General features: G+C 39.5%; 2 protein-coding genes across 8 annotated transcripts in view; both read right to left on the reverse strand.

The window, feature by feature from the left end:
* Nucleotides 1-1,349, reverse strand: part of HTT (huntingtin) — a 79,864-nt gene extending 78,515 nt beyond the window's left edge. For 2 of the 3 annotated variants that reach the window (XR_010361553.1, XM_064418815.1), the window contains exon 1: nt 1,015-1,349. Coding sequence is in view for 2 of the 3 variants with exons in the window: in XM_064418815.1 (XP_064274885.1) it covers nt 1,015-1,115 (101 nt within the window). In the remaining variant the exon portion in view is untranslated. The remainder of the gene's footprint in view (nt 1-1,014) is intronic. The other variant, XM_064418817.1, reaches the window with a different exon arrangement.
* A 6,708-nt stretch (nt 1,350-8,057) lies between these two features.
* Nucleotides 8,058-17,297, reverse strand: part of GRK4 (G protein-coupled receptor kinase 4) — a 34,251-nt gene continuing 25,011 nt past the window's right edge. For 4 of the 5 annotated variants that reach the window (XM_064418818.1, XM_064418819.1, XM_064418820.1 and 1 more), the window contains 7 exons: nt 16,921-16,958; nt 14,391-14,480; nt 13,631-13,839; nt 12,681-12,818; nt 11,957-12,094; nt 9,694-9,816; nt 8,058-8,275 (listed from right to left, as the gene is read on the reverse strand). In XM_064418818.1, the coding sequence (XP_064274888.1) occupies nt 8,222-8,275; nt 9,694-9,816; nt 11,957-12,094; nt 12,681-12,818; nt 13,631-13,839; nt 14,391-14,480; nt 16,921-16,958 (790 nt within the window). In that variant the 3' untranslated portion in view covers nt 8,058-8,221. Of the gene's footprint in view, nt 8,276-9,693; nt 9,817-11,956; nt 12,095-12,672; nt 12,819-13,630; nt 13,840-14,390; nt 14,481-16,920; nt 16,959-17,297 lie in introns of all 5 variants that reach the window. The other variant, XR_010361554.1, reaches the window with a different exon arrangement.

Genomic DNA, 17,297 nt, shown 5'->3' on the forward strand with positions numbered 1-17,297 from the left:
CTGCTCTGCTTCCTCTGCCAGCACCACAGCAAACTGCCAAGCCAGAAGTTACCTGCTCCTCAGCCCTTCTGCTTGCCCCTTCTCCCCAGCAGCAGGAGAAAAAGCATTAGTGTGACTGCTGTGTTTGTCCCTACACGCCTTCCTGCCCTCACACTGCTGGTGAAAGCTGGGTCAGGGGGTGCAAAGGCAAGGGGCAGCACCGTGGCACTGAACAGCTCCACCCAGTAATGCCCCCGACGGGAAACCTGGATATCTCATGGATCTAACACATTTATCCCTCATTTAAGAAAGAAAAAAGATATTAGGAATATTTAAACTAACTTCTCTTAGGTCTCTGTGCAGCACATCTCAGCACAAGACTTTAAATGAGCTTTGTCACAAACAGACATTCTTCTGAAAGCAGCAGAGCTCAGACTTCAACTCTATTTAAATTTTCAACCCACAAATATCAAAACTTGTTTTTAACTTCAACATGAACTTTCAGGGCAGTGCTCTTACAAGAAAGAAGAAATCCGACTGAAAAACAATCAACACTTAAAGACATGAAAAGTGAGTAAGAGAGTGGAAGAAATTTCTCTTGCTCAGCCTTGAATCCTTATTTCAAGAAAGGTGCAGAGTTCAGAGAAAAGACACACACACAGAAAGCGTCAAGCACAGATAAACAAGGTCTCACAAAAAGTGCTTCAGCAGTTATCAAAAGAGAAAATGCTGAAAGCAGTGCTTCATCCAAGTTATGCTTAAAGGTTTTTGCCTTTTTTGCAGCGGTGTACTAGGTGATAAAAAGGTTTTCCTTCCTAGAACCAGCCTGTGAAACCCTCAAGCACTGCTGCACCTCCCGTTCATCTCCCGCACCGGTGACTTTTCAAACACATTTGCCCACACCCGAACTTCGGCAGAGGACGGACGGCAGCACCCGACACGCTGCGGGAGCCGCCGGGGACAGGGCAGCGCCCGGGCCCGCTCGGGACCCGACCCGCCCGGGGGACGCGGGACACCCGGCCGCGGGTCACTCACGGTCTCTGCAGCGGCTCCTCGGGGAGGGCAGCGGGGCCCTGCTGCTGCTGGAAGGAGCGCAGCGACTCGAAGGCCTTCGTCAGCTTCTCCATGGTGGCCATGTCCGCTGCGCCGGCGGCACCGGCCCGCGCTCCGACCCGCCCTGTCACGGGCGCCTGGCGGGTGCGAGTGCCGTCCCGCTCCGCTGGCGCTGCCCCCGGGCTGGCTCCCGGCGCTGTGCGGGCGCTCCGGCGGGCCCGGCCCGTCACAGCCGCGATGAATGGGGCGGGCGCCGCTCGGGGCCGCGGCCGCCTCCCGTCCGCCCCGCCGCCATCTTGATCCGGCCCGTCGGCCCCCGCGCGCGGGCCCCGCCCCCGGGGCCGCCCCGCCCCTCCTGGAGCGGCGCCGCCGGCCGGGGCCTCCACCGCGCGTGCGCACATGGCTCCCCGAGCCGGGCGTCACGCGCGCCCTTACGTAGGAACACACAGGGGAACGCGGGGCGCGAAAGGGGCGGGGCAGCGGCGAGAGGGACAGGTGCTCTGACCAATCAGAAGGAGGCTCTGCCCCTCGCCGCGTGCCGGAGCGGCCGTGCGCTGCTGTGCGGCGCCCCCTGTCGGCAGCGGCGGTGGCGTCCGGACGGCCGCGGGGCCGCGCTCGGCTCCGGGCTGGGCTGGGCTGAACCGGGCCGGGCCGGGCCTGGCCGCGCTCGGCTCCGGGCCGGGCTGGGCTGGGCCGGGCCTGGCCGCGCTCGGCTCCGGGCCGGGCCGGGGGTGGCCGCGCTGCCGCGGGCGGGGAGCCGGGCCTGGGAGCCTGTGGCAGCCCCTGGCAGTGCCCCGCGCGGAGCGGCGCAGCGCGGCGGGAGCACGGGGCGCAGCCGGGACCGCGGCAGCCCCCGCAGCACAAGGGGCGGCCGCAGGCGCTGCCCGCACTCCGGTGCTGTGTTGGGCTGCACGGACTCTTACAGGACACTTCAGGCTTGGCAGCGTCCGTGCTCGCCTTTCAGCGCTCCTCTGCCGAGTGTGGACCTGCTTCATCAGAGGATGCTTCTTGCGCACACATATTAAACATATAGAATACAAAAGAGATAGTATAGAATATTTAAATCATTGATTCCATTACTAAACATTTAGAGAAATTCAACAGTACTGCGAAGTTTCCGATTGCAACCACTGATTTTAATATATCTACTTGTTAATACAAACATTAAATGACATCTGATAAGAACTGGCAATTCAATTTATCTCACACACATGAAAGTGGTTCCAGCAATAAAAATGGAGAACAGCTCTTAGAAATTCTAAGAAAATACATTTCCAGTAATTCAACTTGGTTACTGTTAACAGTCATGAAGAAATGAAGCAAAGCTCATGTCTGAATATTCAGGCCGACAGAAGTCACAGATAACATTCTTGCCAAATATTCACTAGAACAGTGCTCTCTCTGGCAGTTAACTTTATTAGTCTGTTAATAAAAGACAAACTATTTTAAACAGTCCTCTGAAAGGAAACCTATCCTTAGTCCTGAAAGCAATTCAACTTAAAGCAAAACCTTATTTCATTATAGAAGTGCTACAAAATACGAGTTTTTAAGGTAAGACCAGTATTTCTCCCGATTAATTTATGATAAAGCTTGCGGAAACGTTTCACTGGAACATGTGGATAATCATGAATTTTTTATTTAGCAAATGATACATGATAAAAGATGACAGCAGAGTTGGAACGCTGCACACTCTGTGCATGTGCCACTCCACACTTTGGATTAAATTTAAGCACGGTAAAAAGAGCAGAAGCTCTTATCAAAGATTAACCAAGGCACCGACCAGGCCAGCCCTGGCACGGCTGGTTTGAAGCTTTCGATCGAAGTGTGCCCGTCCCTGTGGGCTGCTGACTCACGGGCCTGCCACAAGCTCGCTGCTCTTTGTTCTCCCTGCCCTCCGAGCTCCGTCGGCTGAGGCTCATTAGCTGGGAGATAATTGGAAGGTAACCCTAGATATCAGGTTTTTCTTTGGTGAATACCTTATCATAGGTTCTCCCGGCCCAAACTGATCCATGGTTTTGTGTGTATCATGTCACTGATCTGCCCCACAAACACTTGCACTGGCAAAAATAAAACCAGGCAAGGGGTAAGAAAAAACAAGGCGGGATTAGAGAAGAAGTGTTTTTGTAAAGTCGATGTTACCTCAAAGGAAAATGAAGTTCAATTAACAGTGCATACCTAAAAGATTATCTGAAATTTAGGAGATGACAACTAATTAATCTCAGCCTTCAGGAGAAAAAAGAAACATGCTCTTACCTTGTCTCTTAAGTTACCTCCTGATTTAATGTTTTTAAGATGAGCATGTCAAGAGGATTTTTCACCCTATCCTGAAGCCCCACTTTGGCCAGCATTTCTGCATTTCCATGAACACTTCAGCAGGTAATTGGGACTACTCCCTGGGACTGCTGGCCCACGGGGCTTGGCATATGCACAGATAATCTGCAATATGTCACTGCCTGCTTGTGTCGTTTTAAGGTCTTTTAGTTTGAAACCCTTTTGGAGAGCATTTGGGGGCTTTGTCCTTCAACTCATGTTATAAAATTACAATAAATGTGCTAATGAAAAACAGCCCATCCCCATAATTTTGTCTTTTCTCATGGAAATTTATGCAGAAATCTAGATCCAGACCATGAGATAAGGTATCAGTTGAGCCAGTGCAGCAGAACCAGGGCATTTTTTCCTGAATTCGACTATTTTACACTGCTAAAAAGCTTACACTATGCAGGAGTCATTTTCTGCTTCAAGAAACTGGATATTTATTTTAATTACTTTTTTTTTTCCTTTTTCTATCCCAGCTACCATGACAGCCATGGTAAATAAATCACATTAGACAGTAATGCATGTGGTTGAGATATGTGGCAGTGTTTTGCTTTTATTTGAGGAATTACAATGCTAGAACGTCCAGGAAAACAGCTCACACAAGAACACTCAGTGGTTTGGAGATGCTGGAAGTAACACATCACATTTAACAGTCAGCTTCCTATGCCTGGAAAGAATTCTGGTGTTTTGGACACAACTGGATCATGGAAAAAAGTTACCTACAGCTCATGTGCAAAACTGAAGTTACACCACAAGAACAATTATGAAATAAAAAAGAATGTTTCTTTCAACAGAAAATACATCATCATCACCAAATAAGCCAAGCGAGTAATGAAAATCAAAGTAAATATGACTTCAGCTAAAAGATGCTTTCCAATAATTTGAATTTCACTTCCTAAAGAAAAGTGTTTTCTGAAAACCTATACTAAAATGAAGATGATAATTCCAATGTTAAATTCATATAATGCTAAACGGTAAACCATAGAAAAATATCACTTTTGTTGTCATATTTTAGTAACTTGTAAACAAGTATTCTCTGTTTGTACAAATGGCAATGAAGAAATTCTTACATCAGTGTAGTTTGAAAAATAATTGAAGTGCATTCTAAGAATGGACTGTTAGTTGGTTTTAATAACTTCTTTCATTGATTTATAAACCAGATGATTTTATTCTGATTTGGAGATAATTCTCTTTCATACTCAAAAACATTCAGGACTACTGTTTTAAGGATGATTTGGGGAAAAATAAAAGAGACAAGAGATATTAAAAGCTAAGGTTTGTCAATAACACTCTTGTTGTTACAGACATAGCACAGGTTTTTTTCCTTACTTATTATTAGTTTTAAGTACTCGTTTTTTCAGCTGAGGCTGTTCTGTTGTTTTTATAATCCAGAAACACCATCTCTACTGTGAACACACCTCAGGGGGCAGGGAGAAGCTGACAGCTTTCTTAATAGAAAAAACAACCCTGAGGCAAGAAGATTCTATTCTGGTCACAACATTGAAAAGCATTAAGTAATAAAAAATTGAAAAGCAATAAGACACTGGTACATTGTTTCACAGTTTCTGAATTTTGAGCTAAATAGAGAGGTTTGAGGTACTCACAAGCAAACATGAAGATTTACATACACAAATGCTTGGAAACACATGCCACAGGAAAGGAGGGTTGATCTCGTGCAAATAACTCCATGGAATTCCATAGGTCTTACCAAATCTTGCAGCAGTAGAACATTGGATTGTCTCACTGCTATTAAAGCCTTCTACCTCATGGGTCTAGAGAATGCTGAATTACAAGAAGTTATCTTGGCTTCCCCCATCCCCCCCCAACAGTTTCATGGAAGTAAAAGGCTACATACAGTAAACACAACCAGCTATTTTCCTCCTTCTTTTTCCCAGTTTTGTCCTAAAAAAAATCAAGAGCTAAGTTCATATTAAATTTCTCACACTGTGATATTTTGCTTTCAGGTGTTCTCGCCTCTCCTTAGGCTTTCCCTGCTTTCAAGGTGCACCTGCATGTTCCTTATACTCCAGTAAAGATCTTTAACCAATGTAGTCACCTTAGATTAAACAGCACAGCATCTTCCCCTCCATGTACTGTGTAAGGGGACTTCTGCTGATTGCTGATCCTTCCACTTCCTTGGTTTTTCTAATTTTCCTGGGGATTCACATCAGATAAGATGCAGTCATTATTATGTGCTTGTATTTCTAGCAAAAAGGGACAAATTTATAGTACAATAATGCCATCTTGAGCCTATTGGGGAAGAACAATCAACTAACCAAAAAAAAAATCAAACCTCAAACCCCATGGAATTAGGTCATAATCCTGCAAACGAACTCAGTCAAAACAATTCAATAGTACTATTCTGCACTTAAGAAAAAACTTGTGAAATTAAACTAAGTAAAATTTCATAAAAACAAACAAATTCTCACTTTTTTACAAGGAGTTCCTTTTTCCAAAGAAGCAGACATGTAAACAACCACTTCTCAGGAACAATTTCCCTTTTATCATTAGCCCTCTTTCTTCACAGATTCCTGGAAAAATATATGTTAAGCCTCAACACTCAAAATAGAGAAGTGATTTTTTTTTTTAAGATTCCTCTCCATCTCATACAGAAAGAAAACTTGAAATACATGATAAATAGATTTTCAGATTTTTTTAATCTATTAAAACCAATTTTCTTCATAAAAATTTTTCTTGATAAAAATTATTTAGCTTGTGTCCATGGTATTCGTGCCCAAATTTCAAGTTACTCTACACAGACATTAAATCCAGACTGTCACCCTGCATGTCTGGTGTTTATACAGTCACCTTTGCCTCAGAACAGCAAGCCTAAGATCTTAAAAATTCAAACCCTTTAATCAGGGAAACAATGACTTCTCCAACCATGTAGGTATTTATAAAACCCTTTTGTTGCTTCCCCATTTTTCCATTCCCCCCTTTTTAGAGTTCTTCTGTTGCTGTGGTACAAAATAAAGAGGGTCAGGTCAGACTGCCAGCTCATTGTCTCACACATAATGGTTCTAGCCAACACCCTTACTTCAGATATTTCTGTCAAGCCTCCCATCCCTTCACTATTACATCAGACCATCTTCCAGTAATTCATTCAAACTCTCTCTCCCTCTGCCAATTTCTCCCTTTGTACTCTCTAAAAGAATAATTTTGCTGTCTTGTGTGCTGTTTTAGACTGGAGGAAAAATGCACTGAAAACATAGGAAAATAGTCTCATTCCTCATTTCTGTGGCACAGTAGCCAAGAGGAACAATTTCAGAGAGACACCAGATGAGCCCCAGTAGGGTTCTGCAACACACTGGTTTTCCATTTTTTTCAAATTCTAATCCATTAAAACTTTGTCTTTGGAGACCAAATGCTATTAATTCAAACCTGATGATAGGCTTGAATATCAAATATATCTTTTGAGTTTCTCAGAAGCAGCTGAAGTCTCTTCCAGTGGGTCTGCAGATCACAAGAGGGACCTTTTGGAGGTGGGGGGCTATTCAGTTGCTCTGTGTTTATATGTGTGGTCCAGTTGGTGCCCCAGAGATTTGAATGCACTGTTGAGACAAATCTTGAGAATACAGAACAAAAGGTGAAACTAAAATAATGTCTCCTACTCCATTATATTTCAAGTACTCAACTCAGTTTTCAAAACAGAAGAGGCTTTTAATGAAATGTGTTCTTTAAATTGACTCTCATACCCAGATGAATAGTTTTACTAGAAATTTACAAAATAAAGGGTCTGACCTACAGTGAGTCCAGAAGAATGGAAGTTTGCCTAGCTTTCAAGCAGCTTTTGTCAGTTTTACTAATGGACATCAGGTAATCAGAACAAACTTCAATACCAGTTCCACATCTGTATTAAGCAATCATTAAAGACATATTTTAATGTTCTGTTTTAAAAGGCTATAAAAAATACTTACATAATTAAATTCAATACTTAATGCTACCTTGCCCTTCCCCCAGTGGCAGTGATCACTGTCAACCCTAGAACATTGCATATTACAACATCAGCAGAGAGGACATTAGTAAGAAGAGCCCATGCTTTGTTTTTTAACCCATTATAAAACTGTAACATCCTACATGGAGTGAAAAACAATTCCATTTACAGAAAATAAAATAAAACTATGACCCCCAGAGGTAAAAAGAAATCCTTTCAGTAAAGACAACAAAGTTCCTAAAATATAGTTATAAATTTTTGGCATAGGTTGACTTGCATGGTTCATGCCAAGAAACTCTATGGAGAGGATGTGCAAGATGGGTAGGAAAGAGAAGAATGAGATACTTCAGCTTGAGGATTAAGCTAAATGTCCAAATTTCTCTTTATACAGAAATACAGAAAGAGATTCTACAGAGCCTGATAATAAAGAGCAATTCCTAATAGCTGGCCAAGTGCACTGAACTCCTTTTTTTCTCATAGCAATTGCTTGAGAGATATATTAGGTAATAGCACTGCCATGCTGCTGGATAATACCAGAATTATTAAATTTATTGGTACATCAATTTTACTGTTAAGAAAACTGCTAATAAAGATCCTAATGATGAAGAAGAGTTTTACCAGGAGCATACAAAGTCAAGTTACAGTGATGCCATAGATACTATCTCTGTGCTTTAAAATCCTTTTAGTATTTCTAGATTCATTCCACTGGGAAAAAAAAAAATCAAGATAAATCAAATACATACAGAAACACACTCACTCAAATGGCACTCATTGCTTTTTGTACAATTAAGCTTTAGTGAAAATATACATCTTAAAACAAATGAAGTACAAATGTACAAAAATCCTTGAACTCAGATAAAAAATATATATAATACAATTTGCTACAGAGATATAAAACATTTAATGTTTGCTCATCCTTTCTGATGAGGATAAAATGATTTAAAGTCTGGAGGACTCCTGCTCATCATCACTGCAATCAGACTTAAAGCAGACCTGCAAGAGAAGACAGACAACTCAGCTGCAGAACTAATACTATTGTTCATTTGTGTGTTTTATGGGGCACAGAAAGGCTGGGGGGGTGGGTATTTTTCCAGAACATTTTACTCCATCCTAAGTAAATGCTTTGGGAAACTCAAAGGAATCCACAATCCCAAGTCCAAAACTCAAGTTGTTAAAATTTAATTAAAGTTCTTTCCTTCTTTTAACTTCACAAGACCATTAACTGCAATCCTATTAGTTCAAAACCAAGTGAAAACTGTCAAACCATATTCATATTTTAGGACTTCTTCTCAATATATAGAACCATATCTCAGGACACTATGAATCCTGCTGATTTTTGGTTGGAAAATAGTACAGTAAGACACAAGCTTCAATTTTAGCTATGTGAGATTATTAGTACACTGAATCATCCCTTCTATTCCATTACTCAAAGTGGGGGAAAAGTGTATTTGAAAAGACAAACTAAAAATGACAGTACTATTATACATTCCATTAGCATTGCACCATTTTAGAAAGGTGAATTGCCATCTGAAGACAAAAAATTTCTTCATGCAATTTTAATATACAGCCTTGCTGTGGCTACTTAATATGCACCTAGCAATTTTAAAATTCCATTTCTGCTTGAAAGCAAAAGTGATTTCTACCCAAGTGTTCACTACTGGAATATACTAAAGCTTCTCAAGATATTTCCTCTCTAAGTGCAGGCACACTGAGCAAGCAGAATTGTATATAACATCTTCAGCTGCAAACCTTTACAAATAGTCTATTTCTTACATCCTGTAGACAATTACAATACATGATGTGTCTTCTAGGTAGTTAATACTCAATTCTCTGAACAGGAAATTCTTCTACTAAAGAGCAGAAGTCTGTGTGTAAGAAAAGGCTGTGCATTATCAGCAATGTAAAGATCTATTATGTCATTGTTTGGTGAAAGCATTAAACTGCCTAAAATATTTTAACATTTGTTTCATGGTGCTTCTAATTTATTTTGGAGATATTTCTACTTATTTACTTGATAGATGCTTATTTTTGCTTATAAACGTACTTATTACTAGTTTTTACACAGGGCCTCAATTATGTCTGAAGACATGTACATAGGTTTCATTAAAAAATGGTAAAATATATAAGAAGCAAGACCCAAATTAACCTCTTTAGCAAAGGAAGGTCTGTAGTCCTGCTTTTAGCAGAAGGCAGGTAACTAGAGGAGGACAGAATGCTGAGGCAGGAAAGCTTCCTGGAGTTATAGGGATTGCCATAATTTCTGAAGTGCAGTGGAGGAGCAAAGCCATAACAAAACAGATTTTATTAGTTTCAGTGGGCAGTGAGCAACTTGGTTTTCCTATCACAAATTAATAGTAATAAAAAACAGAAGGGAAGTTAATTTTCTAATGAAAGAAAATACATGCCCTTACCTCTCCACTAAAGAGTCTGTGAAAGAAGCCTCTCTTTGGCTTAGGAGACTTCTCTCTGTCTGGTGACACAGTACCATCAGTTTCATATGCATTGATGTCTTCAAAGCATCCCGTTTCAATCATCTTGGAAACATATGAAATATAAATGAAATATCCATAAAAGCCTCTCAAACAAGTTCCAGGTATTATCTATTTACTCTGGCTGGGTACTCCCAGCACTGAAAAATTCATCAGCCAAACTACACCACTGTCTCCAAAAGGAAGCACAAAGCTGACATTGACTCTCCTTGGGCACTCAACCAACTGAAGAATAGCAATGAGAGCACTCTCACACAGGTGTCAGGTATTCCCTTGTTTTTTTTGCATTCCTGCATTTCTTCTGCACGTGATGCAATAAAGAGAAGCTTTTAGAACCAGAAAGAGATTTTCCTTTCAAGTATTCTGTTCATTTTAAAGCAGCCCAGCCAAAGAAATGTAGTATCTCCATGCCCTGAACTGAACTTAATAAACATGACATGGGAGGGAAAAAAAGATACAATGAAGATGGGTCTCTGGAGAGAAGCAAGGGATTTTGAAATAATCTTTGTCTGTGTACACAGAAAGAAAAGAAATAAAACCACAATTACTGGGTACAGAAAGGACAGCAGGAAGAGTGAATGCCAAAATCCAACAGGCAGGGTCAGAAGGGGGGAGTGATTAATGCCCAAATCCAGCTGGCATTTACCAGTAAGTGCCACCAGCACACATCTGTCACAGCAGCAGGCAGCCAATGAATCACAGAATCACGAGGTTGGAAGGGACCTTCAAGATGATCAAGTCCAACCCAGCCCTAACACCTCAACTAAACCATGGCACTGAGTGCCACATCCAGGCTTGTTTTAAACACATCCAGGGATGGTGACTGCACCACCTCCCCAGGCAGACCATTCTCTCTCTCGACCATTCACTTTATCACTCTTTCTGTAAAAAAGTTTTTCCTAATATCCAACCTATATTTCCCTTGGCACAGCTTAAGACTGTGAATATACCTTGTAGAGAGAGAGGGCATAAAGAGGAGTAAGAAGAAATGCAGCCTGCTTTTGTTGTAAACCAGAACATTGGGTAAATTATGGAATGGTGAGAAAAAGTCTTGACTCAAAAATTTGAGGGAAAGCTCAGTAACCTGAATTAAAAGAAAAAACAAGCACAAATGTACAATGAAATCTGCAGTTCTTCCTTGAAGAAAAGGAACTGCCATCACAAGAATTCCACATCTACTTCCAACTTTATTCCTCTCTGCAGGGTTAGTTATTAAACTGCAGTGCATTTTTGAATGACTAGATCATATTCTGAAGTTTAGAATTACAACATAATATAGGAAATACTTCTTTCTCCAAGGTTCACTGTTTCTCAGCAAAAACTTTCTATGTCAAATGACACCTTTTCAAATATCCTTCTTAATGTAATGCAAAAAAACCAAAAGGGAATGTACTTTTTCTTCCAAATTGTTCAGAAATTGCTCATCTTTTGTGTTCAAGCTTTAAATAAAATGCTATCATACTGGCAGAGAAGTGACACTAGTAGAATTCAAGACAATAGTAATTTCAGAAAGTCACAAATAACTTATAATGAGGACAAGGCACTCATAACAAGAACAACAATTTTAAGTAATTGTTACTGAGTGCTCTTGCTGAAACAGTGAAGAGGGTTTGAATTGCACGCAGAGGCAGCAAAATTCTAGTACTGTATGCAGACTACTAGAATATTCATTCACTAGGCACACAAAAAAACCTCTTAAGGGAATGTCTGACTCAACTGATATTGAACTGTTTGTTTTGAAACCTTGAAAAAGGTGAGCCTGCAATTCTGTGTTGCTGTCACTTGGATACTCTATTGATTCACAGGCTACACACAAACAGCTTGCACTGCACCTATTTGCTTTTGAACACTTGGAATAACATTCCATCCCTCTTCTGTGAACAGCAATACTGAATAACATGTGACTGAAGAACAAGGAAAGGGTGGTCCTACTGGTACTAATACTGTTCTGTAAACTGTGCATATGATAAGATGCCAGAATTTGTTTATGCAAATTTACCATAAATCTCAGTTTTCAGCAAGTTCCTTATGATTTTGGAAAAAAATTTTTTGAAGCCTCTCAGCCAAGAAGTCTAAAGCAGAAACCTCTTTACATCTCCCAGAGAAAATTACTACAATTATATATTTTATTAAATATCCTATATGCTGTACTAAAGAAAATAATCTTCTATGAAATGTGCATTACCTCATTTTGCCAAGGGATTGAGACACAACCCGTCACAAATTTGGAATAGAAGTCATCATCTGTGGTATCCAGGTTCACTCCTTTTACTGTTGAGAACTGCTCAATGTCCAGGACATCTTTGCAATAAACGGCACGTGGCTGCAGTACAATACAAGATTACTTCATTAAAGTTTTAGATCTGGGGACTTTTATTTTCCCTAGATGAGCAAAAGGGAGTAATTTGTCTGCAATTTTACATTTCACACTGCTGATCACCAAATTACATTATTCTATGGAACAGAAATACAAAGATGCTCTTCATAAGTCACCTGAGCAATTCTATCCATCCTGCCAGTGACAGAAAAGAAATATCAAAGCCAGAAACAGCTTGTCTGGATCTCAATGATTATCATAATTCACTCATCTTCTGTCACCTTCCTTTCAACTCTGGAGTATTTTCTTCAAAGCTATTCCTCATTTCTTCTGCATCTGAGCAATGGAAGTGGACTTTTAAGGGGTAAGAAATCAACTACAAAGCTCCCTAGGGAAATTCCATTATTGTAAATTGTTTTGTGATCTCAGATGAAACACCAAAAAACAATTAGTTATCATCACTAGCTACAATGGCATTTTCCTACCAATGAAACTAACTTTAAAGCTTTCTCTGGAGTTCATATGATTGCTAACAGAATTATGACAGTTCTTGCCTTTTTAGATACTAATCAAATCTGTCTCACCTACTTACATCTGGCAAGAATGGAGGTTCTAACATGTTAGCTTCCAGCCTCTTGAAGTTGATGTTCTTGAAAATGGGATGTTGCTTTACAACAGCAGCTCCTCCTTCAGTGCAACCCAGTCGTTCCCCTGGATTTTTAGCAAGTAACTGCAGACACATGGGAAAAAAAGCTGATCCATGATACAATCCCACAACTAAAAAAAAATTATCTACATACAATGTCTTTCAATCAGTTTATTTTGCTACTTGGCCTCTTATTAAGTAATTTTTTCATGTATTAACTGGAACTATAACTGGAAACTCAAACAACAACATTCTGAGAACAAATATATTTCAACAGACAAAAGAACCCCTGAAAGCACATGATTTGAAGATTATGCCCAAAGTCATAAGAAAATATTTTAATTGATGCCATGTTGAGAAGACTTTAGAGTACAGACTTTGCAGTAGGCTTTCCTTTCAGGAAATACAGACTTATATTTTTTCCTATGGGCTTAAGTAATGCACATATCTTGCATTAACTAGTACAGAAAACTTGTGAAGCTTTCTGTGTAAATTTAAGAACAGACAAGATAGGAAAAAAAAAGCCATTGTCTTGTAGATATTGTTTTAGGTGAATAAACTGGTGTACTACTCAGCCACTTGTTCCCATGCAGTATCCAAGCTGAGCATGCTATTGCACTCCATCTCTAATAACAAGTGGTCCAAGCAGTACTAGACCATTTCATTCATGTGATGAATAATCCATTTATGCAGCTTTCCTTCATCTTGAGAAAAGTTCTGAGTTCTTGAAGTTTGATAACTGAACAGTTCATGAAAAATCACAAACTTTCACATGAAATAAAGAAAGGTTTAAGAAATCCAGTTCTGAAAAATTTTCAAGATTTTAAAATAAAGTAGCTGGTCTCTTTAAAAGGATTAGAAATTTAATTTTCAAACCTCTACGTCTCTTCACCCACCATCCTGCAGATGGATTTTGCCTCCTCTGAAAACTTGTCTGAGTATGTTTCCTGGTCTTCCTTTACTCTCCGGTCAATCTCATCCCGTTTAACTCTTTCCTTGTGCTTCCTGAATGGAGACTGTCCTTCAATCATTTCATAAATCAAACAGCCAAGACCCCACCAATCCGGACTGAATGTGTACTTCTCATTTTTGAGCACTTCTGGAGCTACAAAACAAAAGCAAGCACACACCCACATCATTTCACCTGAAATTGCCTAATTGTGTGTATTGGAAAAACTCTCAGGTCTCTCTCTGGGCCCTGTGCAGACACATTTTTGTGACTCCTCTGTGCTTTGAAGAAACTTTCATTTCTACAGTGAGAATTCTGTTTACATTCAAGAGAAAAACTTAATTTCTTTAATGCTTAAAACCAGTATTCTTTAGAGAATGAAAAAAACACCTGAGAATGAAGTGTTTCAAAGCATGGAAAGAAATGTATTGTCATAGTAATTTCTCTGTTTACCTGTGATCATAAATCTCTTTGAATCTCAGAAAAAAAATTAGGTGCTTTCTTGAAGTTCTGCCTAAAGCTGGAATTTTCAGTTAAGTTTTCAAGTTTATCAGTAGGCTTATAATTAAGTAACATCTACAAATGCATATTATAATCCTTCTTCTTCCCATAACATGTCTAGTAACTAATCTAGGTCCAATACAGTTCTTATATTCACAGAAGAAAATTTTCTGGTAAAATGTAACCAGCAAAGAATGTTTACATACCCATGTAACCAACAGTCCCAACACGTCCTCGGACAGTTTCACCTTCTGGAATCTGCACAGCTAATCCAAGATCTGAAATCCTGATATGTCCTATTGATGTTAAAATAAATTATACATAGTCAGCTAATTAATGAAGTAAAATAATGAAGTACTATGACTTTTAAAACAAAAAATTTCTATTGCACATCTCATAAAAAACCCCACTGCAAAGTATCAAAACATTCATATAGCCCTTAGTTTATTTAACTTGACTTGAAAAGAGTGTTTTGTTCAGCTCCTCCTTAAAAATGTGAAGAAAGAGAAGCACAGATATAACTGATTTCCTGAAGGTCATACAAAAATAATTTGCTCTTAAGCACTTTAATTCCTAGTTTTGGCATAGGCTGCTGTTCTTGGTCAAATAGAAATGCTCATTTCAGATTCTGCATCTATGCATCAGACACTTGTGGTTTTCCATTCTGTATTCCCACCACAAGCACTTAGCTTTCTGACTTCTTAGTAAAACTTCAAAATTAACTTAATTTATTCCAAATGTGAGAAAACTGTAGCCTGTACTGAGAGAGCTTGTTTTCCTGTAATGAAGTACCCCCAATAATGCCAAACACGAGTACTTGGAATTGCTATCCCCACTCCCACCCCAAACCAAGAGCAGCCCAGTCAATAACCTACTCAGAACTATTTATATGGTAACATGTCAGCTCAGTTCTGGGATTTCCTCTTCTCATGAATCACTCCTAAGAGGATAACAGCTTCTATTGCACTTTATCAGCCAAATGTCTCAAGCTGATGACCTTCCCCTATCACGTTTGGCCTTTAGAGCTGTACCTCTAGCACAGAAATCATCTGGCAACAGACTGGTCTGGCATGCACTGCTCAGTGGGGAACCAGTCCAAGCAGGGCCATGGGAATAAATCCACCCCACTCTCCCCTACATTCCCATGGATATTCCCATTCTTTGTTGGATAGGCTCATGAACTGTTTCAAGCACATTCAAGACATTTCAAGGCAAGAATTGTATTGACATTTTAATGTAAAAACACACAAGGTACTTTCTTAATACAAATGTAAAAGTCTAGACAGAAGAAAGAACAATCACATTTTCAATCCAATTTTAAAACAATTTTATAGAAAGATTCGTTGCCAAAAAAAAAAAAAAGAGCAAAACCCACACTTATTACTAATACTGGTTATAGGGACAGGGATAGTGTTGTTTACAGAAACACCACAGACTCACAGAATCATTCAGGGTGGAAGGGACTTCAGAAGGTCTCTAGTAAAACCTTCTGAGCAAGCAGGCAGCCCAAGGTGTCCAAGGCTTTTTAAATACTTATTTAGAAAGCCTCCAAGAGTGGACACTGCATCACTCTCTACAGAATCAATATTAGTTAACAGCATATTATTTTATTAATTTCTTATGTACATATGTTAGATAATCAGGGGATGGAGAGAGAGAGAGGAGAAAGTCAAGTTCCACTCTATATACTGCTTGGAAATAAGGTAATGCTCTGCAGCAGCAAATGCTATTTTAAATACATTCAGATGCTCTTGCATTCCCTGACATCTGATGAACCCCCTTTTAAGTGCAAGATCTGAGCTCCTGAAGCGATTTTCTAATTAGTCTCCTGTGCTCTCTGGAACTAGATCAAAATATCCCTGGCAGAGAGGAAGCATTCTAGTGCAGTCCTGCAAAACTACATTTTTCCTCAAAGAAGCCTTCAGCTTTTCCAAGACATTGCTGGAGAGAAAAATTAAAGAATGCATTTGATGTCTAGCAAAGCTTTAGCTCTTGGAAAGTGACTTCTCTCAAGCATCATCTTTTTTGAAATTTATCAGTCAGAACATGCTGACTTTAAAAATAAATACTATGCTAATGACTTCAAAACCAGTCTTTCCTCAACTAAAATGCTCAGCAGTTACAAGAACAAACTTGTAATATTCCTCCACAGCTTAGAAGATAAATCCTGCACATGTTCCACAGTGAATTCAAAAGATTCTGGTAATGACTTGCATACAAAGTCATTAAAGAGAATTAATTTGGCTTTTGACAAACAAAAGACTACAAACATTTCTTCATATTGTTTGTACTTCCTTGATTCCTTCCAGCCACATATGCATCAGGGACCATCAGACCTCTTTTAATTGAAATGCTAACACAGAAATACTTCAGATTTCTTCTTACCGCCTAAACATTCTGGTTTACTGAGTAAAATTCTGTCCCCCAACATCTAACAAATCATGTTTCCACAGGTGAAGAAAAGACACACAAAAGAAATCCATGTAAATTTTAGTGATCTTAAATCAAGAGGAGGGGGAAAATGGACCTATTTGAAGGTAGAAAATTGACCCTTAATATAATCATGGTTGACCCCCAAAGTTTTTCCCTGCTTTCTAAAAAGCAAGGCAGTATTTTCTTTGCTAAATTAAGATTCATCAATTAGGTCTCTTTTATCATGAAGAAATCCCTTACATTTCTGGCTTGGTATTAGAAGTATAATTCCTGATTTTAAAATTAATTATAATTTTTACTTACCACAGTCATCAAGAAGTATGTTCTCAGGTTTCAAGTCTCTACAAATTAAACAACAGAAATGTGAATTAAACAAAGACAAAGCTATTAGCCCTCAAGTGCAACAGATTCAACAGAAGACTTTTTAGTTCTGACTGAAGCAATTTTTTGCAGTTCCACCTATAAACAAGAAAAAGCTGTGAAGTTGATGGCCTATAATATGAATAGTTTAACCAGAGAACTCTAGATCCACTTTCCCTGAACTCTTTAATCCTCTTTAATTTCCATTAACATAACTATTTGATTTACATTAACAAAGGCAACACAACACTAAAAACCTGATATAAAGAACCAGAATTTACACCAAAATTTGTGCTCATAAGTGAAAAACATTTCTCCTG

Source organism: Passer domesticus, chromosome 4, assembly GCF_036417665.1.
Source record: "Passer domesticus isolate bPasDom1 chromosome 4, bPasDom1.hap1, whole genome shotgun sequence".
Classification (NCBI taxonomy): Eukaryota; Metazoa; Chordata; class Aves; order Passeriformes; family Passeridae; genus Passer; species Passer domesticus.